This window comes from Neopsephotus bourkii, unplaced genomic scaffold (genome assembly GCF_033783945.1).
Source record: "Neopsephotus bourkii isolate Nb327-2 ecotype Australia unplaced genomic scaffold, CSIRO-AGI_Nbou_v1 NB_491, whole genome shotgun sequence".
NCBI classification, from domain to species: domain Eukaryota; kingdom Metazoa; phylum Chordata; class Aves; order Psittaciformes; family Psittacidae; genus Neopsephotus; species Neopsephotus bourkii.
Genome location: NW_026900992.1, coordinates 126,734 through 150,447, shown reverse-complemented (window position 1 = coordinate 150,447; position 23,714 = coordinate 126,734). Strand labels below are relative to the sequence as shown.

The window sequence follows — 23,714 nt, the reverse complement described above, 5'->3', positions numbered from 1 at the left end:
GCAGTGCTGATCCCGTGCGGCCCCTGGGTCTCGGCTCCTCGCCCCGCGCTGACAGCCGAGGGTTGCAGCAGCCACGGCCACCAGCCCCTCAGAGCAGACACTTTAATTAAAAGGTGACTAAAAAAGAGGCCCCGATGCCCTGGGTTCTTTGGGTATAAAAGGCCGAGGCCGCAGCCCCGGCACCAGCAGAGTCCGTGTTCCCTGGTCCCGCGAGCTGGGGCTCTCCTCTCTGCCGGGGGGGGTCAGGCCGCCCCGAGCGCTGCGGGAGGGATGAGTCCTCCCAGCTCAGCTGGGGCCGTTCCTGGCGGCCAGGGCTCCGTGGCCTCACCGCAGACTTCCGCTGGCCTGGGAGCTGCCCACGCCCGGGTGCTCCGGGCTGTGCCGGTTCTGTGGAGGAAGGACAGACACGGTTCCGTGAGAGCTCCCACTCCACAGCTGCGCCCCAGGGAACAGCCCCTGCGGGGGCCACAGGGGGACCTGGCCCCGGCTTCCCCCCCCCACCTTCTTTTTCTTCTTCTCTTTCTTCTTCCTCTTGCGCTCAGGGTCCTCCTCTTTTTTCTTCTTCTTCTTCTTGTGGTCGGAGTCTGAGGGGGTTTCTGGAGGAACAAGATGGGGGTGAGTGGGACCCCGGGGCTGACGCAATGGGGAAGGGGCGGCTGTGCCTGCAGCCCTGTACCTGGGGGGACGGGATCCTGCGTGCGGCTCTGCTTGTGCTTGTGCTTGTTCTTCTTTTTGGGCGGCTGGATGTGCATGAGCCGGCACTGCTCGGGCAGCTGCGGGACAGACGGGGCGGGTTAGGCCTGACCGGGCCCTTCCGGCCCCAGCGCCCCCCCCGGCTCAGGGCCCAGCGCTCACCGGGCCGGCGTGGAGGCGGAACCCCGTGAGCATGGTGCTGGTGAGGGGGGTAAAGGAGCTGCCGCAGATCGGGGGCTTCTCGATGAGGGAGCGGAGGCTGCTGTTGTCGTGCGAGCCGGGCAGGTCGATCATGCCGGGCAGGTCGGGCAGGAAGTTGCTGAGCTTCTCCTTCACCTTCTTGCCGCAGAACTTGTTGTAGGCGTGCTCCAGGTTGTAGTGCGTGATCAGGTTCGTGCTGCCCGTCAGCTCCGTCGTGCCTGCGCCGGCGCCGCAGAAGGGGATGGGGAAGGTGCTGCCCCCCCCGCCCCGGTCCGGCCCCGCCCCGCTCCCCCCGCCAGGCCCCGGGACCGCGGCCCCCGCAAGGCCCCACTTCCCCACCCGGGCAGAACCGCTTGGCCCCGCCCCCTTAACGCCGATTGGCCCGTTTGCACCTCCCCGTCCACCACCCTGTCCCCTCACTGGCCCGTCGCTCAGCCAGTCACCGCCGGACCCTCGTCCCGCCACGCCGATTGGCCCAGCGCGGCGCCCGCCCCCGCCCCGTGGTCCCGCCCCGCACCTGGCAGCTCCCGCAGCAGGTAGAAGGGGCCGGCGGCGGCCTTGCGGGCCGCGTCCTCGCCCGGCGGCGGCGCAGCGGCAGCGGGGGGCGGCGCGGCCCCGGCGCCAGGCGCTTTGGCCGGCCCGAAGCCCAGCGCAGCGGCGGCGGCGGCGGGCGGCGGCTCGGCCCCACCGAACAGCGCCGAGAAGTTCTCCATGTTCCCGGCGTGCCCCGCGCGGGGCCGCTCCGCCTCCCCGCGATTGGCCGAGCGCCTCTCAGGCCCCGCCCGCCGGCCCGGTTGCTAAGAGACAGTCAGTCCAAGCCCTTTGATTGGTCTCTCCTCTTTTCCTTCCTCATTGGCACGCCGGCGTCCGGGTAGCGCGGCGGCGCGGCTCGCCATTGGCCGTCGGGCCGGGCAAGATGGCGGTGGTGGCGCCGGTGCTGGCGCTGCTCTCGGCCGTGCCCTCGCTGTGCCGCTGGCTCGCCCGCCCGTACTACCCGCTGTCCGCGCTGCTCGCCGCCGCCTTCCTGCTCGTGCGCAAGGTGCCGCCGCTCTGCCGCGGGCTGCCCTCGCAGCGCGAGGATGGGAACCCCTGCGACTTCGACTGGGTGAGGCGGCGCGGCCCGGCCCGGCCCGGCCGGGCCCGGCCCGGCCCGCTGGCTGGGGGCGAGCAGCCCCATAGCGATGCCCCGGTGCTGGTGGGAGGGGAGCACTGCGCGTCGGTGCAGGGGCAGCGCCAGCTCCGGGGAGGCAGGGAGCGGGCAGCGCTGCGGGGCCAGCGGGGCTTCGTCTCTGTGCCCTGCGGGGCGGGAGCTGCTCGCCTGCGGCTGCGGGCGGCCATTGCCGGGCTCTGCGGCTGCAGAGGCCCCAGGGCGCCTCCCGCTCACGGCGTCTCTCTTGTCCCAGCGCGAGGTGGAGATCCTCATGTTCCTCAGCGCCATCGTCATGATGAAGAACCGACGCTCCAGTGAGCCGGGGCCTGTGCGGGGGGGGGGGGGCTGGTTGGCTTCTGGAGGACCACATCTGGTCCCCACTCCCAACCTCCCCAGCTCCTGGTGTGATGTGGCCCCATCGTCTCTTCCTCTCTCCCTTTCCCAGTCACGGTGGAGCAGCACATTGGGAACATTTTCATGTTCAGCAAGGTAGCAAACGCCATCCTCTTCTTTCGCCTCGACATCCGGATGGGTCTGCTCTACCTCACACTCTGCATTGGTGAGACCTGTTCAGGGGTCCCATAGCATGGGGACAGCAGCGGTGCCCCTAGGCCCTCAGCACCCACTGTGTCTGCTCGTCCTCCACACCCCCTTGCTGAAAGGGCTGGAGCTCCCTCTTGCTGCAGGGTTGGCTTGTGCCTTTCAGTGCAGGGGAAGGCTGCAGGTGTCAGGAGCCCCGTGGACAAGGAGGGGCTGAGGAAGCACCTTGGTGGGGAAGGGAAGGGGGGAATGGGACCCACGGCTTGCTCTGCCTTGGCTCCCCAACTGCTATGGGGAGGGAGGAATCTCATCCCAAACCCTGCCTGGCCCTTCCAGGCACTGCAGGGGGCTCAGGGCTCTGTCGTTGCAGTGTTCCTGATGACCTGCAAGCCCCCGCTCTACATGGGCCCTGAGTACATCAAATATTTCAGTGACAAGACCATAGACGTGAGTATCCCCTCCCCATGGTGCAGGGAGCTCTGCCTGCCCCCCCCACGCTGAGCCCCATGTCCCTCTGGTAGGAGGAGCTGGACCGGGACAAGCGGGTGACCTGGATCGTCGAGTTCTTCGCCAACTGGTCCAGCGAGTGCCAGTCATTTGCCCCCATCTTTGCCGACCTCTCTCTTAAGTGCGTGGTGCCTGCGGGGCCCCAGCGAGTGGTGGGGCCAGGGCTCTTGTGACGCTCACAGGGCGCTCACAGCCGCGTGTCCCAATCCTCCCCAGGTACAACTGCTCGGGGCTGCACTTTGGGAAGGTGGATGTTGGCCGGTACACGGACGTCAGCACCAGGTATGGGCGGCAGGGCCGGTGCTGGGGCAGAGTCCCCGGGAGCCCCCCACCAGCCTGGGAGTCACTGTTGGCCTTTCCCTGCCACAGGTACAAGGTCAGCACCTCGCCCCTCACCAAGCAGCTGCCCACCCTCATCCTCTTCCAGGGCGGGACAGAGACCATGCGCCGGCCACAGATCGACAAGAAGGGCCGGGCCGTGTCCTGGACCTTCTCTGAGGTGGGTGGGATGTGCCTCAGGCCCTCACCTCTGGGACAGGATGGGGCTTAGCAGCCCTTGAGGGGGAAGGGAGGTCCTGGGGGTGCCAGCGCTGCCTCTCGGCCACAGGAGAATGTGATCCGGGAGTTCAACCTCAATGAGCTCTACCAGAAGGCCAAGAAGCAGATGAAGCCGCGGGAGGAGGAGCCCCCCGGGGGGCAGGCACCCACCGGGCACCCCGATGGTGAGGCCAAAAAAGACAAGTAGAGGCTGCACTGTGCTGTCACCCATCGCCTCCTCGCATCACCCTGGTGGCACCAGCCCCGGGGCTGGGCCTGCCGCCACTCGCCGCGCAGGGAGCTCCCGGGTGGGCCCGGGACGAGCAGGGCCCAGCAGCGGGGCCGCGGGACAGACCCTGCCCGGTGAACGCGCATCTCATCGCTGACAATAAACGGTTCGTGCCGGTGCTCGTGTCTGTGGCTGGGCCCGGGCCCGGGGGCGGGGCTTGCCGCGGGGGCGGGGCCGTGGCTAGCACGTCGCGCTCTGATTGGTTGGCGCTGCTGCGCAGGCTGCGCGGCGGGACGGGAAGCGCGGACGGAACCACTGAGCTTGCGCGGGGGGTGGGAGGTTGGGCACCGAGGTTCGGCCCGGCGCCGCTCAGGCGGGAAGAGCGAGGGGCTCCTGCGGAGACGTGGGACGGGGCGGGGAGCTCCGAGGCCTGGTTCCCCGTTCCCCGGTTCCCAAACCCGCCGGGCGCCGTTCGGCCCCTCCCTCCCGAGGGGGTTCGGCCGAGTGGCGCAGTCCGGCGCGGTGCCCGTTGTCCCGGCACGTGGTCAGCGCGGCGCGGCAGGTAGGAGGCGGTGAGGCCGCTGCGGGCCCAGGGACCCCCCCCTTTCCCTCCCCGGAACCCTTCCTCTCCCCGGTCCCGGGATCTCTCCCGCCCGCACCTACCCCGTTACCGCGGCGGCAGCCCCGGGGCCCTTCTTCCCGCCCGCTCTCCCAAAGCGGGGTCCTTGGGGCCCCCCCTTCTCACAGGGGCGGGTTACCGGGCATCCCCTCTCTGCCTCCCGTGTCAGGGCCCCGGTGGGGAACCCCTTCTACCGCAGTTGCGGGTCCCTGGCCCCCCCATCTTCCCTGGAAGGCTCCTCTGGACCCCGGGCACCCTCCGTTGCCCGGCCCCACGGCGCCGCGCTTTCCCTAGGATGGCTCCCCGCGGGAGGAAGCGCGGGGCCCAGCAGCCGGCGGCGGCAGAGGCACCGGAGCAGGCGGATGCCCCGCGAAAGCGGGGACGCAGCCAGGGCGAGGGCAGCCCGGGGGGCACCGGTCCCCGCGTCGTCATCGAGCACTGGTGAGCCGGGCCGCTGGGGAGGGTCCGTGGGTGCCCGCCCCGGTGCTGACCCCCGTGCCTCCCCAGCAAGAGCTGACGCGTGTTCGGGCGCAACGCGGCGGCGGTGAGCGCGGCGCTGCGCGAGGCCGTGGCAAACCTCGCCGTGGACATCAACCCCCGGCAGCCACGGAGAAACAGCTTCGAGGTGTCCCTGGTGAAGGAGGACGGTAGCAGTGAGTGCCGGGAGCAGGGGGCCGGCAGGTGGGGGTGTTCCCGGCACCCCTGACCTGTCCCCTCGTTCCCCCAGGCGTGGAGCTGTGGAGCGGCATTGGGAAGGGCCCTCCCCGCAAGCTGAAGTTCCCCCAACCGGAGGACGTGGTCAAAGCCCTGAAAAACAGCTTAGCATAGAGATGGCGGCTGGGTGAGTGAGCACCCGGACAGGACAGCACAGGGATGGCAACGAGGATCACACACAGCACCCTCTCCCTGCAGCCAGGCTGGGACCAGCACCTGCGGCGGAGCATCCATGAAGAGGCGAGACCAAGTGGGGGGCATCTGCCAGCCCCAGTCCTGTCTCCGATGCTGCAGCTCTGCCGTGAGCAGCCACCGCTGGACCCCCTGCTTTCCCCCACATCCCCCTGCCTACCCTCTCTTCTCCCCTGCATCCCTCTTTTTCCCCTTGTATCCCGCTTTATCTTCCTGCATCCATCTTTTATTCCCCAGTAAAGCTCCACAGATGCTCTGTCAGCTCTGATACTTTATTTCAGTACCATAAGCCCAGGGGTGAGGGCAGCAGTAGGGGCAGAACTGCCCTCTCTAGGTGAGAACATCCACCTCCTCATCAGACTCAGAGGAGGGGCAGGGCCAGACGAAGACAGTGCTTGGGGGCAGGCACAGCTCTAGCGTCCCCACATCAACCTCTTCCTCCTTGGGGTCGCCTGTGGGGTCCTCCAGTGGCACCAGCCCGGAGCCCTGCTCGGGTGCAGCGCACCCCTGGCACTGCTTCCTCCAGGCCGCCCACATGCAGCGCCTGTCCGCCTGCCCCACTGCACCTGCACCCAGGGTGGGCTGCGCATCCATCACCCCCTCATCACCCGTGGCCATAGTGCTGGGGGGCTGTGGGTCCTGCACCACCTCCCAGCACCCCCCACTCTTCACCTTCCGCAGCTTTACCCGCTGCACGGGGCTGTGGTGCATGGGCTCTGGAGCGTGCAGGGGGGGTGTATCAGCACTCTCTTGTGGGCACACACCGGTGCTCCCATGGGGCATCTCTGTACCACCGGGCTCAGCGCTGCTGCCCTCCGCCAGGGGGGAGCAGTGCCGCGCGGAGCGCAGGCAGGAGCGGTTGAGCTGTCGCTGGGGTCCCGGCCTCACCAGGCGTCCCCCCTGCAGCTGCAGCGACTCGAGCTCGGTGACCTGGAGGCGGCGCGCGGCCGCCAGCACCTCCTGCACCTCCTCCCATGTGGCATCCAGCTCGGCAGTGTACAGGAAGCGCACCAGCTTGCGCAGTGCCCTGATCTTCAGCCCCCCCAGCTCCAGCACCACCCTGCCGCCCCGGGGAGGCAGCTCCCGGCCCAGCTGCTCCATGAAGAAGGGGCTGCAGGCGGAGAGGACGCAGCAATGGGCCACCACCACCTCGCCTGTGAAGGGACAGTGGCTGTCACCACCCTGCTCTTCCTGGGGGGCTCCCAGGACCCTGCCTGCAGTACCCCAATGACCACGGTGCCTCCATGGGCCTCGCTGTCTGCTCACCCTCGGCCTGCAGGACCACGTCACAGAAGACATCGGCGCGCTGCTGCTGCTGGTGGAGCTGCTGGAAGGCCGTGCGGAGCAGGCGGGTGCTGCGGTACAGCAGCCTCGGGGCAGCTGACGGAGAGCCCATGGGTGCCCTGCGGAGATGGGCACAGGGATCAGCACCCGCCTCCCCCGCTCGGACCTGCCCGAAGGGCTGGGACTGGGGTGCGGGGCCTGCGCAGGAGCAGGGTGCAGGAGCGGGGTGCGGGACCCAGAGCAGCCCCGCGCGGCGCCCACCGCCCCCTTTGGCCGCCAGAGGGCGCCGGACGCGGCCACCTTGGGGTCAGACCGGGCGGGTTTGGAGCCCGGGCCCAGGCTCCGGCCTGAAGCGCGGCCGCAGGACCCAGGAGCCCACTCAGCCCGCTCTCGGCGGGAGCGTCCCACCGCCTACCTGCCGGAGGGGGTGGGAGCTGCCGCTGCGACCAGGACCGAGATCAGGACCGAGACCGGGACCCGGACCAGAACCGGGCGGGCGCGGGCGCGGCCTCGACCCCTCCTCCTCCTCCTCCTCCTCCTCCTCCTAACACCCACGCGCCTCGCGCCCATAGCCTCGCCCAGTAACAGCCGCCGCCATTGGCTCACCCAGCCCGCCCGTTGCGCCCTGCCGGCCAATGGCGGCGCGGCGGGGCTGAGGCGGGAAGGGGTGAGCGAGGCGGGGGGCCGCCATGGCGGGGCGGGCGCGGCCTGCGGCCGGGGCCTAGCCCGTGGCGCTCCCCTGGGGGCTGCGCTAGAGGCAGCCCTGGGCCCGGTGCGCGGGGAGCGAGGGGCGGCCGAGCCGTGGTGCGGGGCAGAGCTCCCCTGCTCCGGGCACCCGGGAGCACCGCCCCCATCAGCGCAGCGCGGGGCTCCCGGGCTCGGGGCCGCCCGGGCCGTGCTTTGGTGTTTGACCGCGGCGCCTCCGCCGCCCTGCCCGGGAGCCGGGCCTCGTGCGGGCGGTGCTGCCTGCCTGGCTTGGAAGCGTGCTGGCACGGTACAACGCGTCCATTGTGGGACCATCTGCGTCAGGCACTCCATGCACAGGGACAGCGATTCCAGCAAGCCCGGTTGCCTGCGGGTATCGGCGGCTCCTGCAAACAGCCAGCGCGGGCGGATGCCTCAGGAGCCGCAGCAGGACAGGGGTGTTCAGTGACACCGTGGATCTTGAGCCTACAAAGTGCTCAAACATGGTCTCCGCCCCCGAGGTTTCCACGTGTCCCAGATGTGTTTTCACCCGTTTAACGTCTGAGGGTGCTTTGGGGGCGTTTTTTGTTTTCCATTTGTTTTGTTGTGTGCAAACTGGATGCAAACCGAGAAAAGAGAGCCCGATGCTGGGTCTGGGCCAGCACTGCTGAGGTTAGTGGCAGCCTTTCCACTGACCTCTGGTGGCTTGGAGCCCAGCTGTAAATGCCGAGGGTACAGCAAAATCAGTAATTTGGTATCAAAGTGCTATCATCTGCTCATAAAAATAGAAGGAAAGTGGAGCTGTTTCCTCCCCCAGCCCCCTCCGGGGAGGCTGGAGCTCCTTGGGAGCAGACGGACCAGACACTGGAAATGTGCCCTGCCTGGACAGAGCCCGAGTCTGTCCCCAGCCTCGTGACCCACCTGCAGGTCCACGTCCACCCTGCCTGGTCCCTGTGCTCCCATCCCTGGGAAGCACCTTCAGGGGCAGAGGCCTCCTAAGCCCACAGAAGAGTCACACCTGGCTCTAGGGCATGGTGAGCATCTGGGCTCCCCCGCTGCTGCCCAGCCCTTCATGTGGTGCCTCAGCCAGAGCAGGGGAGGGAACGGGGATCAGAAGTGGAGCTGGGAGGAGGAGCTGTGCCTCCAGCCCAGGCTGAGGTGCCCGGTGCCTGCCCAGCCCTGCTGCAGAGGGCTGAGCACTGGCGAGCAGGAGGGGCTGGCAGCAGAGGCCGTGCTCACCCGCTCCGGCTGTGGAGGAAGGAGCCACGTTTGCTTGTCCACCCCACAGAGGATGCCAAAGCACAGCTGAGCTCTTCCTGCCCTTTGTCCCCTCCCTCTTTCCTCTCCCATGGCCGCCCCAGAGGCAGGGGTGATAAAAGGGTGAGTGACCCAGGTCTGTCCCTGTCCTTGGACATGCTCGGGGCCCATGGCAGCTCCTATCTGCAGGAGGAGCAGAGCACTGGTCGCTGCAGCCACCTCCTTGGATCACAGGGGTCTGGAGGCCTTGCGGGCTCTCGAGCTGGCCGATGACAGGAGGGGTGAGGCCTCTGCTCCAGAGGCATTGGTTACATTCACCCTGTGCAAAACAGGTCCCTGGAAGGGCAGAGGCACCCTCACTGTGCTACCTCCAGCCTATGGGAAGTGCTTGTCAGGTGGAACAGGGCAACTACTCCTCTGCTTCATGGGTCCCCTGTGGATCCCAAAGTCCTGCATCCACCCATGGCAGCCCAGTGTGTCCTGGGAGAGAGTCACCTTTTGTCCCCTGACCCTCTCTTCACACACCAGGGCCGGTGTTTGAGGGCTGAGGACGTGCCTGAGGCTCCTGCTGCTGGGTAATGCTGGTTCTTTGTCCACCCCAGGTGCTCAGAGCTGTGCTTTGTCCTTGGCTGGTGGCTGGGCGCAGCCCGGGGTGACTCAGTGACCGGGAATGTCAGGCAGGGATTATCTCCTGCTGGGATGCCCTGGGGAGGGGAAGGGATCCCGGGCTGGAGGTGCGCTGGTTTTCCAGGCTGCCTCTGCAGTTGGTAGCAAGAGGCCTCCCCACAGGACAAGTCACATCTTCCCTGTGCCTCCCGAGCCAAACCCTGAGCTGGTTTCTGTAAGAGAAAGGAGCTGCTCGCCTTGGGTCTCACTCGCAGCTGTGATGGTCTCCCAGCAATGTCCCCTTTTGCTTTTGTTGCTACCCTGCAGGGCAGGAGCTGCCTCTTTTCCCATTTTTGGGCTTTGCTGCCACAGAGGCAGGGATGGAGGCAGGAGCCCATGGCTGGGAAAGGCCCTGAGGGCAGATGGAGGCAGGAGATGTGGAGCTGCTCCAGGAGGGGGTCAGGGCAGGCTGTGGACTTGCTTTACTGCCCTGTGCCTGCAGTGAGGGCTGGGAGGCTCCAGAGCCCAGGCTCCCCTCCTCCCTCCCCACTGCTGTCTGACATGAGCTGTTCCATGCCCCGGTGCCGCACTTCCCTTGTACGGGGGGAAGACAACAACCTGTTGGGATCCCAGAGGAAAGGGGCTGCGGAAGCGCCTCGTTAGCCTGATTTAGAACAATGCAGCCACCTCTGGGATGGGCCTGAGGCTGCCGCCCCCCCTTCCTCCTGCCCTGCTCACCAGAGAGCATCGAGCTCTCCTGTAAACAGTCTGGCTCTGTCCCAGTGGCGCTGCTCTGGTGGCAGCCGTGTCCCATGGACGCCGCAGCTGGGTACAGCAGCCCTGCAGGGTGAAGGGGATGTGTGAGATGTGACACACGATTCCTGTAAGAGAGGGCACATTTTTCCCATGCCAGTCCCACATCTCCTCCTCTCCCCAGGAAGCCGTGGGACAGGCGCTCCGCCACGGACTCGGTTCCAAACAAGAGCTGGACCAGCTGCTGGGGGAGTGGACACCAGAGGGTCACGGCTCAGCCTGTCTGGAAGGTAAGCACAGGTAAGCATACCTTACTGGGTGCTTGGGGGTACTGGGGCAGGGCTGAACCAGGAGCTGGAGCTGATGGACCCTGTCCAGCACCATCCTGCAGCTCTGGGTACAGGAGGCCCATGCTCAGCTTCAAAGAGGCCTGGCTCCAGCTCCAGCTCCGAGCCCTCAGACGTGGTCTCACACAGTTTAGCCTTTAAGGACTTTAAATTCTTTGTGAGCCGATGTGGGGCTGCCCCATGGTGGCTCCCCTGCAGCAGCAGTGCTCTGTGCTGAAACAGCCACGCTGGCTGTGGGTCTGTGGGAGCTGATGTCCATCCACCCTGGCAGGGTAGCTAGTGCTGGGGTGCAGGGGCAGGGAGGGACAGGGTATCACTGCTGCTGCTTCCCTGGGGGAGAGCTGTCCCTTTGGAGGGATCACAAACCCCTGGGACCGCCAGGCCAGGACTCTTCTCCCTCCTTGTCCGCAGGGCTCAGGGGATGCACCCACCTTCCTCCTCATGTGGGTGAAGAGCAGGGCAGGGAAGCTGAGGGTTGTGTGCTCCAGGAGCCGTTCTCAATAAAGGCACAGGGCTGAGAGGGGCCTGACTTTTGGGAGAATGGGGGGCCATGGGGATGAATTGGTTCCCTGCAACAGGATGGAGAAGCCCTCCCTTAAAGAGCAGAGGCTGGCTCCCTCTGTCCTCTGCAGCCCTCAGCCTGAATGAGCTGGGTTACAGATCAGGGAGGATACTGGGGTCCCAGGGCCCCATCATCTCCTCGAGTGTGCCCTTCATGTGCATGGGTCCCACCTCTTGTGGGTTTTTTGCCGCGGGTATCGGGCCCTGGCCAGCCCCAGGGGTGGATCACTTCCTTCAGGCATTCACAGGCTGCTGTCGCCTCTTCCCCAGCTCCTCCTCACCTCCCCAGCAATGTGTGTTTACCCCAAGCATCACCTGTCCCCACCCAGAACCTTCCCCACCTCTTACTCTCTTGCTCACTGCCCGCTTGGCCATCAGGAGCCCGCAGGATTACCCCAGGGCCTGAATCCCACCAGCCCGGGGCTACAGCCGCTGCCGGGGGACTGGGACCCGGACTTCTCCCAGGTGAGGGGCACGGACAGGAAGGGGCCCGCTCCTCAGCACTTCCTCGAGTCCCAGGGCAGGGGAAGTCCCCCCACTCTGAGCCCGCAGCGTGGAGCAGCAGCAGCCCTGGGACGGAGGCTGCAGCCTCGCAGAGCGCCGCTGGTGCTGGAGCCACCGCTCCCTGCCTGGACCCGTGCATTTATTAAACCTCACATTTGAACTCCCTGCCCCGGGCTCTACCCCCGTGATTCGGTGCCGCGGCCGAATCCTTCCCCTGAGCCGCACCGGCGGCTCCTTCCCCCTCTGCTACGAGAGGCGCCGGGAGCGCGGCCCCGAGCCCCGCGGCTGAGCCAGCCCTGCCCCGTGCTGCGGTGCTGGCGCCGGCCACACGGCTCGGACCGCGCGAGGAGCCTCCCAGCACGGCGGGGCCGGCGGGTCCCAGCCCGCACCCCCGCTGCGCCTCGTCCCGCCCCGGAGCGTCCCGCGCCCACGGCTCGGGGTAAAGAGCCCGAGGGACGCAGCGGTGGGGGCGCGGGGACGGCGCCCTCCGGGAACGAGCTCCCGGGGTCAAGCGCTGGTGGGGGGCTCGCGGTGATCCCCCGGAACGAGCTCCAGGCACAGCGGCTCCCTGAGCCTGCGGGCGCGGTGACCCCGGTGGGTCTGCAGCCCTGGGCGACGTCACGGGGCTGCACTGCCCCATGCAGGGGCCTGGGACCGCTCCCGGGCCAGGACCCCGGGGCTGGGCCCTGCGCCTGCAGGGGAGCCCCTGCTCGGGAGCGCGCACCGCGACCGGGACCGCACCGGGACCGGACCGGGGACGGACCCCACCCCCCCAGCCCCGCTCGGGCGCTGCCCCCTCCCGCCCCCAGCGCGGCCGCCATTGGCGGGTCGGGGCCGCGGAGCGCGCTGACGTCAGGGGGCGGAGCCTCGGCCCCGCCCCGCCGGAGCAACTTCCATTTTAGGTGCGGGAGCGGCGCGCGGCGCGGCCCGACCCGACCCCTCCGCCCGCACTGGCCCCGGCCCCGCGCGGCGCCGCCACCGCCCGCAGCCGCCGCCAGTCCCGCCGAGCGCAGCGCTCCGCTACCGCCGCGGAACCCCGCGGGCCGGGACCGCCCCCAGCACCGCCGGAGCCCGGCCACGGTGAGTCCCGCTGTCGTGGCCGCGCCGCTGCCCGGGGACGGGAGGGGAGCCGGGGCCGCAGCCGCTCGGGAGCCGCACGCTCCCGCGACAGGAGGGGGCCGGGTCTGCCCTCGCTCACCCCGAGCCTTCCCGTGGGGGCCGGGGCCCGGCCGCGCTCTCCCTCCGGGCCCGATCGGTGCCGGGGAGCCGGGAGCCAGGCGGGGCCGCGCCCCAAGGGCCGGCCGGAGAGGAGCGGCGGTGCCCGGCCCTGGCGGGGGCGCTGGCGGGACCCAGCCCAAGGGGGGCGACACAAAGGCAGCTGGGCCGGGCGGCCGCCGCGCTCCCCGCCCGGTGCCGGCCCGCCTCCGCCGCCCGCCCTGCCCGGAACAAAGGCAGCCCGTGTGCCAGCTTCCCGCGGCCGGCACCGCTGGGGCCCCCCCCGCTCCCTTTGTGCGGGGTCGGCGCTCGGCTCCGCCGCGGGTCTCTGCTGGGCTCGGCGCTGGGCTCCGGCTCTGCTTCCCGGGGTAGCCCCGTCCCGGCAGCCCGGGCTCGCCTCTGCCCAGCCCAGGACGGGCTCGTCTCCCGGTGTGTGCTCCGTCCGCGCCTTTGTTCTGGCAGGGAAGGGGCTGGAGTGCCCGGGGAGGGTCGAGTGTGCGCGGAGCGGGCGTCCCCCCCCTCCGGGGTACGGCCCCTTCGGGAGCTCGGCGCTCGGAACCGTCCCGCCGGAGCCGCGGGGCGCAGGTGATGCCGAGAGGCTTCCAGGCGAGGCGCGACCCTGCTGGGCCGGGCGCGGGGTCCGGCTGCGCTGTCAGCTCAGCGGGCTCCCCCCGGCGCCCTTTGTGCGGAGCCGGTGCCCTTCTGCGGCGTCGCCTCCCGCAGCGCGGGCGCCCCCCCGCCAGCGCTCAGGGACTCGGCTGGGGGTGAATGGGTGGGAGCCTGGGGGGCTCTGAGGGATTCCGGCGTGTGCGGGGCACGGGCGGCTCCGCTGTGCCCGCGGGCTCCGAGCCGGGGCCACGGAGCTGCCCCCGGTGGCTGGGGTGGAGGAGCCTCCTCTCCGCAAAGGCCCGGGCTCTGCACGGCGCCGACAGCACAGGAGCACCGGGTGTTGCCTGCGCTGCCCTCCGCAGCCGGGAGCCCGCGGTGGGGCTGAAGGTTGCTGTCCCAGGGCTGCGGCACCCGGCCCTGTGCGGGTGAGTGGATGGGGGGGTCTCACTGCAGTCCTGCTGTCCCCCTGTGCTGTGCGGGTGCTTCTGGACTCCGCTGCCCGGTTCGTGGAGTGGGATTGAGAACGGGCTTGTCCTGGGCTTTGCACGGGGCAGGGGAAGCTCCGTGCTGCGGGGACCAGGCCCTTGGCGTTTGCAGTTCCTGCTTGATGCCGCTGTTCATGTGCCTGCTCTCCCTGCTCTGGGAACCTCCAGCCCGCGGTAGGTGAGGTCAGGGCTGGCTGCACATTGTGAGTGTGCGGCGGATGCGTGGAGGGCTGCAGGTGCTGGGAAGAGCCAGAGCAGGGTGGTCGCTGGTCCTGCCCGGGGTGACCCCTGCTCCGTGCTGCTCCAGCACTTCCCGGGGCAGGGTCCTGCCTGTCCTGGTTCCTCCTGTGCGTTAGAGAAGGACAGGCAGGGTTTAGGGCTGTTGTGCTTCCACGGGACAGGCTGTGGCCGGGCTCTGCTGCAGGAGGGGCTGCAGTGTGCAGCCTGGGTTGGAGTCTGGCTTGGAGCCTTCATAGGATGGGGTGGGAGGGTGAAAGCTGGTTCAGTGGAGAGTGCTGGGGCTGCCCGGGCTGAGCCTCCTCCCTTCCGACACGGAGGTCAGGCCCCAGTCCTTGTGGTTGGGGAGCCCTCGAGGCCATCTCTTCCCTAAGGATGGGCTGGGAGTCAGGCGATGCTCCGGCCCAGACCGCAGCTGGCGTCTCTCCCCCTGGGTTACCGCACATCCCTTCCCTCCTCCACCCTCTGGCACGGAGATAAGACCTTGGTCCATTGTATCTGCGCTGGGGGTGGTTTTAGGACACCTCGAAAATAATAGCCTGGCTTGGCCCATGCTTGGGAGGCTGTTGTCTTGTCAGAATAGCTTAGCAATGTGTGTGACCTCAGGGGAGAGCGCCGGCTCCAGCTCTTGGGTTCTCTTCCCAACAGCCCCTCAGAACTGCCTCTCATTACTGCTGGCAGCCACAGACCCTGTCCCAGCCTGAGCGGTGCTGTCTGCAGGGCTCTCCCTGGCTCTGAACCCCCCTTTGCAGAGTGGCTGTTGCCCCATCCCGGCCCTGCTGGCAGGGGAGCAGGACCCGAGCTGGTTGGGTCCATAAAAGGCAGCAGGTGTTGCCTGGTGTGGTGACAAAGCCCAAACCTGTTGGTGATTCAGGCAGCTCCGCCTGTGACGTGGGCTCGGCGCAGGAGGCTGAGTGCAGGAATGCTGCTGGAAAGGGGCTGGGTTTACCGGCTCTCGACCAAAGTCCTCGGCTTCCCCAAGGTGGCCACAACCTTCTCCGTGCTGCGTGTCATGGAGAGGCTGCTGGGGGGAAGTGGTGCTTGGAGCCAGTTCTTGTCTGGAAACTCCCAGCAGCAGCAGCAGGGCCGTGAGTCCCTCTGGCTCCTGCCTCTCTTGTGCTTGTTGGGAATCCGCCTCCTTCCATCCGGGAAGGCCAGTGCTGTGCTGCTGGAGCTGCCTCAGCACCGGGGTGCCTGCCCCCAGCTCGCCCTGGCTCCTGCGCGCTGCACACAGGGTCTGCCCTGAGGAGCAGCTCCCGTTCTGTTCCCGTGTGAGCTCAGCCTGCTGTGGGCTCGGGTGGGAGTGGGTCCTTGTCCCCCTGCAGTGCTGTTCCCGTCCCCAGTTCCCAGGGAGGAAGTGGGGGCTTCTGCTTCCTTGTGTGACCCACAGGAAAGCCGGCCCTGTGGTGCGGAGGGGCAGAGGAGGTGGCTGCGGGGTGTGGGGCAATCCAGTGACTCAGGAGCATGAGCTGCCAGGCGTGGTGCTGGGATGGGTGAACCCTGAACCGGGGCTGCCCCCCCCACCCCGCTGTTCCCAGCCCAGAGCAGCAGGTTGGAGGCGGCAGTGGGATGCCTGGAGCGCATGGGCCTTGGCCAAGGTGGGGAGGACTCCTGGCTCCCCCATCTCTGCCCATGGACGTGAGCTGCCCTGCAGGAGGGCAGTGACAAGCAGTGTGTGCCCTGGAGCTTGTCCCCAGCCTGTGGGTGCACTGTGACTGGGACTGTGCTGCAGAGCTTGCACCCACTGCAGAGGTGCTTGTGCCAGTGCGGGTGGGGGACCTGGACCAGGCTGGTGTCCCATTTTGGCAGCTCATTGCCCACGTGTTGGTGCTGGTGGAAGGATTGCTTTTGTGTCACCAGAGCCTTGGTGTCTTGGGGTGGCTCTGGGGCTGTGGAGGTGCTGCTTCGGTACTCATACGGGCATGGGTGCACAGGCTGGGTGCACCACACAGCAGAGCAGGCTCGGTGGGGTGATGGTCCAGGCCAGGGGCCACTGGCTTTCCAGGACAGATAGGGAAGGGACATGAGCCCAGGGAGTAAATCCCCTTGTACTCCTAGGTTGAGAGCATTGGGGCTGCTCAGTCTGGAGAGGAGAAGCTGTGTGGAGACCTCAGAGCAGTTTCCAGGGTCTGAAGGGGGCTACAAGGATGCTGGAGAGGGAGGGACTCTTCGTCAGGGGCTGGAGTGATAGGGTAAAGGGGAATGGGTTCAAACTGAAACAGGAGATTTAGGTATAAGGCAGAAGCCCTTCCCTGTGAGGGTGCTGAGGCGCTGGCACAGGGTGCCCAGAGAAGCTGTGGCTGCCCCATCCCTGGCAGTGCTCAGGGCCAGGTTGGACACAGGGGCTTGGAGCAAGCTGTTCCAGGGGAAGGGGTCCCTGCCCTGGCAGGGGTTGGAGCTGGAGGAGCTTCAAGTTCCCTTCCAACTGAAGCCATTCCATGATTCTCCGGCCTGGCCGAGGTGTTGCTGTCCTGGGAGGGCCAGCCAGGCATGTGCAGCTCCGGGGTGCTGGGGGATGTCCCCTCTGCAGCAGGCTGAGCTGGGTGGCTCTGATGGCAGCAGGGGCAGGACCTGCTCCCGCTCCTTCATCCCAGCCCCGGCTCCGTGGGGCGTTGGCCCCAGTTCCAGCGAACGCTGCTCAAAGTTCACGGGCTTCCTGCTGCGGGCACGGGGAGCCTGGGGGCAGCGGGAGCCCTGCCTGGGCCGCGTCCCACAGGGGCCAAGAGGAGCTGCTCTCCCCTCACCTCGCTGGGTAGGGCAGCGCAGCGCGTACCTGGGGCTGGGGGCTCCTCCCGGCAGCGAGGTGGGATCTGGGGCAGCCCAGGAGCTCTGGGGAGCTGGGCCCACACGGACTGGAGGGAGGAAGGCGCCTGCTGGCCCCGGTCTTGGCTGGTGCCTGGGCTGGGCTTTCCCAGGGGGAGCTCCCCCATCCCGGCGCTGCCCCCCCATGCTCCGGGTCCCTCCTGCCCGGGAGGCGCTGGAGCGGGGCCGCGGTGGGAGGGAGCGCGTGGAACTGCAAGGACGGGTTTTCCGAGTGGGAAGGGCAGGGAAGGGCAGGACAGGGTGGGCTGGGCCGGGCCGCGCCGCGCTCGCTCCGCTGGCAGGGCCCTTGCCCGGTGCCGGGGCGCATTCCTGGGGCGTGTTGGAGCTCGCCGAGCTGCCGGCGCTGCCGGGCTCCAGTGCGGGCACCGGGATGTGTCAGCGCTGCGCTGCGCACCGGGCTCTGCTGGGAGCAGGGGCAGCCCCGGTGCCTGCGGCAGGGACCCTGCGCGGTTGGGGGGAGCTGCTCCAGCCCTGTGCTCTGCTGCTCCTCTTCTCTGGCTTCCGTGCAGGAGGGAGCTCCTGCAGCTCCCCTCGAGTACACTGGGGTGGCACCTATGAAACCTGCTCCCCCTTCGGCTCTGCCTGTCTCCAGCAGCTGCCACTTCCCCTCTCCATTCCCCTTCCGTAGTGAGGGCAGCTGGGCAAGGAGGGGTGGATGGGCCTGAGGAGCAAAGCTGTGGCAGCAGCCTTGGTCCAGGAGGGGGTTTGTGGCTGTGCGTCCCAGGAATGCCCCCATCCTGCCTCCGGGAGCCTTGGGAACACCGCAGTGGCTCAGGTGTGTGTTTGTGCTGCTTGGCTGGGGGAGTTGTGCAGGTGAGCAGCTGAGGGGTGCGAGGGGAGCCTGGCTGGGCAGCGCATGCTCACCTCCAGCCTTGGTGAGCAGATGTGCTGGGCATAGGCTGTTGGTGCCCCTACAGATAGCTGGGGCACAGTGGGCACATCCGTGTCCTGGGGCTGGAAAACAGCACCTTTCAGCCTCTGCTCCTAGGATGCTCCCAGCGCTGGGCATGAACGTGATAGCACAGATGAGGAGCCGACCTGTGTGTTCCCCAGAGGCAGGGCGCTTCCAGCAAGCAGGCTGGGGGTCTGGTCTCCTGGGTGCACTGTGCTGGCCTGGCTGGGGCCGGGCTGATGGTGCCCGTGCCCGGTGATCCCAGCCTGGTTCCAGGGTGTCTGCGTGCGGGCTGGGGGTTGTGGGGAGAGGCCCTTGGCAGGACGTCGTGTTTAGAAGCTTACAGGAAAGGGAAGTCACGATGTCACCTCCTGTCTGACCAGGAAACGCAGGTTTCCTTCCCTTCAGCTGGGGCAGGAGCCTGGGAAGCCACCTCTCAGGGAACAGCAGCCATATGTGGCACCAGCGGGCAGTCGGGGCAGGGCTCTGGGGTAGGGTGAAGTCCTGCTGGCCCCTGAGCAGCGGCCTGGCCTGCTTGTCCCTTGCTCTGCTCTTCCTGAGCCCTGGCTTGTGCCAGCCTGTGCGTGGCCATGGGCACTGCAGGGTCTTGGAGCACCGTGCTGGGACTTGGCCGTTACCCTGTGGGGCAGCAGCCCCTGCACCACCCCAGCTGTGATTCAGTGCCTGGCTCTTGCCTTTATGCTTCTCCAGTGGCTTTTCCTTCCCCACCAGGGCTCCGGCCTGTCCGCTGGTAGGGAGAAGGCACCTGAGGAGGTCACCTCAGTGGGTGCTGTGCTGGGGGGGTCCAGCTGCTGCTGCCTCTGCCTGGCTGCCTGCACCCCAGCAATGCCCCCCCGGCTGCTCCTGCACCCAGTGCTTTGTGGCTCCTTGGTGGCTTGAGTGTCCTTGCAGGGCAGGCGGATGGATGGTGCCAGGTGCTCTCTGGATGAGCCCAGGGGTGCAGTTCCCACTGTGCTCCCAGTCCCGTGCTGCTGTGCACTGGTCGGGACTGGGTGCCGGGGCCTAGAATGGCTGCAGGTGTTGGGAGAGGAAAGGAACTCAAGTGCCTTTCCTGGGAAGAAGGATATAGAGGCTGCAGTGAGGGCTGTTCCAGGGAAAGGGACCCAAATCCAGGTGCTTATTTGCGCTGGCACCGGGTCCTGCAGCTCTGCCTCCTGGGTTCTGCTGGCAGGGGCTGTGCAGGGTGGATGCCTGCTGTGAATGCTTGTGCCCGTGGCCCAGGGGAGGACGGCTTCCCTTAATCCTGCTGGGAATGTGGGGCCAGACGTGAGCTCTTGAAGAGCTAAATCTGCCCCTGGGACAGGGTGCCAGCACGGGGGTGCCAGAGCGGCCTCACCACATCTGCCCTGCCCTTGTCCCCGCACTGCTGCGTCTCCCGTTTCATGGAAGGGACTTTGCTCCCTGGGCCCTGCCGGCACAGCCCTTATCTGCGCAGAGCCCGGCTCGTGTTTGCTTTTGCCGCGGGAGTGAAGCAGCTGAGTGGGAAAGTTCAGCCTGGGGTGGGTTTGGGGAGAGCTGGGTGCGGGGCAGGCTGAGTCCGAGGGCTCCATCACAACCCGGGTGCCAGCAGAGCCCTGCGGCCGCGGGGACCGCTCCCGTCCCCATCGCGGTGGCTGCTGCACCTGGGGAGCTGCCCTGGATCCCCCCGCTCACCTGGGGCCCCCCGGGGCCGCCGGGGTGAAGCCGGACCCGCTGCCTGTCGGAGCGTGGCCTGCCCCGGGAATGCTCTGGCCCCGTTCCCGGAATCCGGCGCTGGGTGTTTGTTTGCTGCTGCGCCCCCGAGGTCTGGTGCTACCGTGACAGGAAACGGGAACGCCGGGGGGAGGGAGGCAGGCGGCCGGCTGGGGATGTGCCTCTGAAATCCCTTTGTCCCTGCCGAGCGCTCAGCTGCGAATTCCCACCGAGCACAGAGAGCCGCCTTTGTGCTGCCGAGCGCTCGGCATGGGAATGCGCGGGGCCCGGGGTGCGAGCTGCGGGGCTGGGTGCTGGGGACCCGGCCTCGCTGCTGGCCGGGGTAGGGGCACCCACGCAGCGGTTCCCAGCGGGAGTGGGGGTTTTGGGGCGACCTGGGGCAGCGGGATGCTGCTGGCAGGGGAGTTCTGGCCCTGTGGCCAACCTGTTCGGGGCTGCGGGTGCACAGTCTCTGCCTGGACCCCTGCGGCTCGGCTGCCTTCATACCGGGGGTGGGGGAGCTCAGCTTCTCCCCACAAGTGCTGCTGCGAGCTCCGTGGGGCCGGTGCGGCGGCCGGCGCAGGGGATGGCAGCTCTCCTGCCCAGCCCGGGGGGAAGGATCTGGTCCGGTGCCGTGTCCCGGCTGCACTCAGCGGTGCCCCGAGCCCAGCGGGGTGCGGGTGGCGCAGGCCTGGCGCTGGGGCTGACCCCACGCTGCTGCTGTCTGCCGGTGACCTCGGGCAGGGCAGGGCAGGGCAGGGCAGGGATCCGCGCACTGTTTCACAACCCCCGGCTGTGTCCAGACCCATCCCGCGGACCCGACGGCTCTCGTTCGTTGCTCGGCCCCCGGTGCTGGGGGGATGATGCGCTCGCTGCTTCCCCCAGCCCGGGCCGCGCCCTGCCCTTATCTCTGCCTCTCCTTATCGCCGCGCTGGCTGCGGGCCCGCTCCCTCCCAGGCGCGGGGCCGTGTCGCTGCTTGCACCTCCGCGGCTCTGCTCTCTGCAGGGCGGTGTTCCCAGCGCGCTGGGGGCGGCAGGCGAGGCCGCCATCCGCTGCCGGTCCGACCAGTCGGGCGCGCTGGGCGGGGGCGAGCGCCTGCCGGCTCCGTGCCCGCTGCCGCTCCCGGCGCTGCGATGGGGCAGGCCGGAGCCCGAGGCCGTGTCTGACCCGCCCGCGGGAGCTGCCCTCGTCCGAAGGCCGGTGCTCCCCAGCCTGCCTGCGGCGAGAGGAGCGGCCGGGGCCTGGGCAGGACACGGGGGGGCTCCGGCGCCTGGCAGGGCTTGGGCAGAGCTGGCCAGGAGCTGGAGCAGGCTGACCTGCACGGCGGAAGGAGGGTCCCTGCCTGGGCTGCTGCTGCTCTGTGCCGGGCATGGGCCTGCCTCTGGGTGCTGGCAGAGAAACAGCCATGGCCCAAGCTCTCCATGGCCCACGCGGGGATGTGGGAGCTCCTGCCCCCCACCGCCAGGGGTGCCCTTCCCGTGGCTGAGGCCTGCGGTGCTCCCCTGAGCTGAACACTGGAGCAGACGGGGTGGGAGGAGCTGGTGCTCGTGGGCTCTCTGCCCAGCACCCGCTGTGCTTGGCTGGTGCTGGTGCTGGTGCTGGTGCTGGTGCTGGTGCTGGTGCTGGTGCTTGCCACCTCGGGCAGGCTGAGGGCTGATAGGTGAGCTGGACCCTGTGCTTAGGGGGGTGGAAGGATGCCAGAGATGCTGCCTCATTTATTGTTTAGCTAATTGAGACTGACCAGAAGTCCGTGGTGAATTATCAGGGCTGTGAACCTGTGCAGAGCAAGCAAGTGTAGTGCACTGCAAGCACTCGGGCGATTGCAGGCTTGAATTATTGATGGGGTTTCTGTTTTTCTCAGTGCATCATGATGGCAGCTGGAACCAGGAGCAGAATTTGTTGCTTCCTGTCTCTCTGGAGGCCGGGGTCTGGCGCTGAGAGCTGTCGATGGCTTTCGAGGGGCAGGCAGCTCCTGGCTCCCCTCTGAGCCCCAGTGTGGCAGGATGAGGGCAGCTGCTTGAGCAGCGCTGTCAGTTTTCTCGTGTAGGGGACGTGCTGGAGCAGGAGCAGGTTTTCAGGGCAGAGCAGGGCTGGAGCCGGTCCTCGGGCAGCCCCAGGCAGGGGCTGTGTGCTGGGGAGCTGCAGTGGGTGCTGCCTGCCAGGCCTCCTGCCTGTGTCTTACCTGCCAGGCCCTGGCCTTCTCCCTGCCTGGGTTGAGCTCTGTGGCTGATGGGGATGAGCTCCTGCTGCGGAGCCCTCCCAAGGCTCGAACCCATCCCCTGGCAGCCCTGGGTGCAGGTGGGCTCCATCCAGCTGGGCATGGCTGCGCCTGTGCCCTCGGGGTTGTTTCTCGAGGCCCAGGGTTTGCTCTGGGATCCCGCTGGGAAGCAGGCAGGGAGCTCTGGAAGAATGTGCCGTGTTAGGACTGCTCTCAGGGGTGAGCTCTGGGGGGCTTGGTTAGGTTTAGGGTGTTCTGGTGACTGCCAAGCCTTTACTCAAGCAGGAAGCTGAGAGATGAGGCAAGGCAGAGGGATTTGGGTGTGAACTTTCTGGGTAGCTGTGCTGGTCCCTGGGTGCCCTCGCCCCGATGGCCACCAGGGAAGTGCTCTGGTGCTTCTGCCCCGGGGCAGGCGCTGCTGGGGTGTGTTTTGTCTCCAGGCTTTGGCTTTGCCCTGGCCGGAGCCAGCTCTGCTATTCTTGGCTGCTGGGTTTTTAAGTGCCGGGTGTGTCAGCGAGTGCCTCTCTTGATGAAAAGGCAGCGACTGTCAGGGTCTGGCTTTGGAGAATGCTCTGTAGTTGTCTCTTCAGAGGCTGGGCAGGAAGGGGGGGGAATGGGCGCAGAGCGATCCCTGGAATGTCACCCTTGCGGGATCCGGAGTGCTTGGCTGCGGGCTCTCACAGGGGCCGCCTGGCCGGGGCTCTCCTGTTGCCCCCCTCCCTGCCTTGCTTTGCACATGAGCTCCGGGAGGCAGCGAGGGGCTGCGCCGTGCCCAGGGGTTCTGTGTGCCAGCCCGCAGCGGGGCCGGGGTGCTGCTGGCGGGCGGCTGCGGGCAGCGCCGGCTCCAGCTCTGGCCCTGGCACTGCCTCTCAGTAATTATGTCTTTAATCCCGGATCGATGGAGACCCGATGGCTGGGCCGAGTGCGGAGGGAGGAGGCGGTGCTGGTGGTGGCAGAGCCGGGGGAGCCCCCCTGGCCGCGGGTGCCCCCGTTCTGCTGCTCCGTGGTGGAGCCGTGCCCCTGCTCAGGTATGCAGGGACAGCGCCAGCCCTAATCCCGGGGTGACCCTGCGGTGCCTGCTCCTGAGCTGCTCCGTGTTGATGGCTTTGCAGAGCCATGGCCCCCTCCGGAGCCTGCCCTGAGGCCGAGGGCTCTCAAAACCCCCTTGGCTGCCTCCTCTCCCTGAGGCTTCCTGCTCTGGTCTGGGGGCTCAAAGGGGAAGGGGGTCCTCTGTGTGTCCCCACACATCCTCCTGCCTGGGCTGGAGGGGCCTTGGGGAGTGCAGGGGACAGGGAGAGCTGGTGGGCGAGGGACCTGTCCTGTTCCTTCCCCCTGCTGTTGTGTTTACTCCCAGTGGAAGGGACGGGAAGGAAACAGCCTCGGCTGCTCTGGCCCCTTATCTGGGGCCCATGAGGGCCCTGCAAGCTTCATTGTTAGTTCCACATTCTCCGGGCTGTGTTCCCAGGGGGATGTGAGAGGTGGGGACGTGGCGCTGGGGCTCTGTGGGGCAGCAGGGATCTGCTGGGGTTGCTGGCTCTGCTCTCTTCTGCCTTCCCACAGATACCAACCCTGCTGCTCTGCGCTTGCTGCTCACTGCTGAGGCTTCTTGCCAGCAAGTGAAGCCTGTTCAGGAGCGCAGGGGCGCAGCTAAATCTGCCCTTGAGGCCAGCGCGCTGGCTCCATCCTCGCGCACCCCCAGATCTGCCTCTTGTGCATAGAGATGGTCAGGGGCTGGCTGGGGAGGTGTTAGATGGGAGCACAGCTGCTCGGGCAGGGTCCTGTCGAGGGGGGTCTCTTCACAGCGGCTGCTCCTGTCTTTAAAAGGGCTCGGTGAATCACCATGAGCCAGGGGGCTCCAGCAGGATTCTGGGTGTTTGCAGCGGGGGGGGGGGTAGGACCACCCCTGAGCTGATGGAGAAGTCTGGGACGTTGCAAGGAGATGTCCCCTTGTCCTGTGGTTGAGGGCTGGCGCCGGTGGGTCCAGGCTGCCTCTGCCCAGCGCCTCCATGCAGAGCTGGGCCCTGCAGCCCTGCCCCGTGTCCATGCGGGTGATGGTGACCTGCAGTGGGTCCCAGGGGCCCCGGGTCTGTGCCTCTGCTTGGGGTGCTTTGGGTGGATGCCCACCAAAACCGAGCGTGTGACTCAAGGGTGAGAGTCGGATGCG

The 23,714-nt window shown here is 67.8% G+C and overlaps 4 protein-coding genes across 6 annotated transcripts in view; 2 read left to right on the top strand and 2 right to left on the bottom strand.

Moving 5' to 3' along the window:
• The window catches only part of TMX2 (thioredoxin related transmembrane protein 2), an 84,726-nt gene extending 80,689 nt beyond the window's left edge, over positions 1-4,037 (top strand). Inside the window, exons 2-9 of one of the 3 annotated variants that reach the window (XM_061350432.1) lie at positions 1,811-1,999; positions 2,298-2,358; positions 2,490-2,603; positions 2,955-3,031; positions 3,106-3,212; positions 3,308-3,373; positions 3,461-3,590; positions 3,699-4,037. In XM_061350432.1, the coding sequence (XP_061206416.1) occupies positions 1,811-1,999; positions 2,298-2,358; positions 2,490-2,603; positions 2,955-3,031; positions 3,106-3,212; positions 3,308-3,373; positions 3,461-3,590; positions 3,699-3,836 (882 nt within the window). In that variant the 3' untranslated portion in view covers positions 3,837-4,037. Of the gene's footprint in view, positions 1-1,810; positions 2,000-2,297; positions 2,359-2,489; positions 2,604-2,954; positions 3,032-3,105; positions 3,213-3,307; positions 3,591-3,698 lie in introns of those variants that run through there. The other 2 variants (XM_061350431.1, XM_061350434.1) reach the window with 2 other exon arrangements.
• On the bottom strand, positions 89-1,622 carry MED19 (mediator complex subunit 19). Its single transcript, XM_061350423.1, has 5 exons — positions 1,412-1,622; positions 856-1,112; positions 677-773; positions 502-596; positions 89-387 (listed from the first exon to the last, which is right to left on the bottom strand). The coding sequence occupies exons 1-5, from the start codon at positions 1,605-1,607 to the stop codon at positions 325-327; spliced, it is 708 nt and encodes a 235-aa protein (XP_061206407.1). The 5' UTR covers positions 1,608-1,622; the 3' UTR covers positions 89-324.
• Positions 4,038-4,339: 302 nt separating the features above from the next.
• SELENOH (selenoprotein H) lies at positions 4,340-5,592 on the top strand. The gene is made up of 5 exons (XM_061350395.1): positions 4,340-4,419; positions 4,771-4,917; positions 4,984-5,129; positions 5,204-5,317; positions 5,389-5,592. Exons 2-4 carry the CDS (start codon positions 4,772-4,774, stop codon positions 5,302-5,304), a joined length of 393 nt encoding a protein of 130 aa, XP_061206379.1. The 5' UTR covers positions 4,340-4,419; position 4,771; the 3' UTR covers positions 5,305-5,317; positions 5,389-5,592.
• A 120-nt stretch (positions 5,593-5,712) lies between these two features.
• Positions 5,713-7,357, bottom strand: BTBD18 (BTB domain containing 18). The gene is made up of 3 exons (XM_061350392.1): positions 7,222-7,357; positions 6,649-6,864; positions 5,713-6,536 (listed from the first exon to the last, which is right to left on the bottom strand). The coding sequence occupies exons 1-3, from the start codon at positions 7,355-7,357 to the stop codon at positions 5,713-5,715; spliced, it is 1,176 nt and encodes a 391-aa protein (XP_061206376.1).
• Between the last annotated feature and the right edge of the window lie 16,357 nt (positions 7,358-23,714).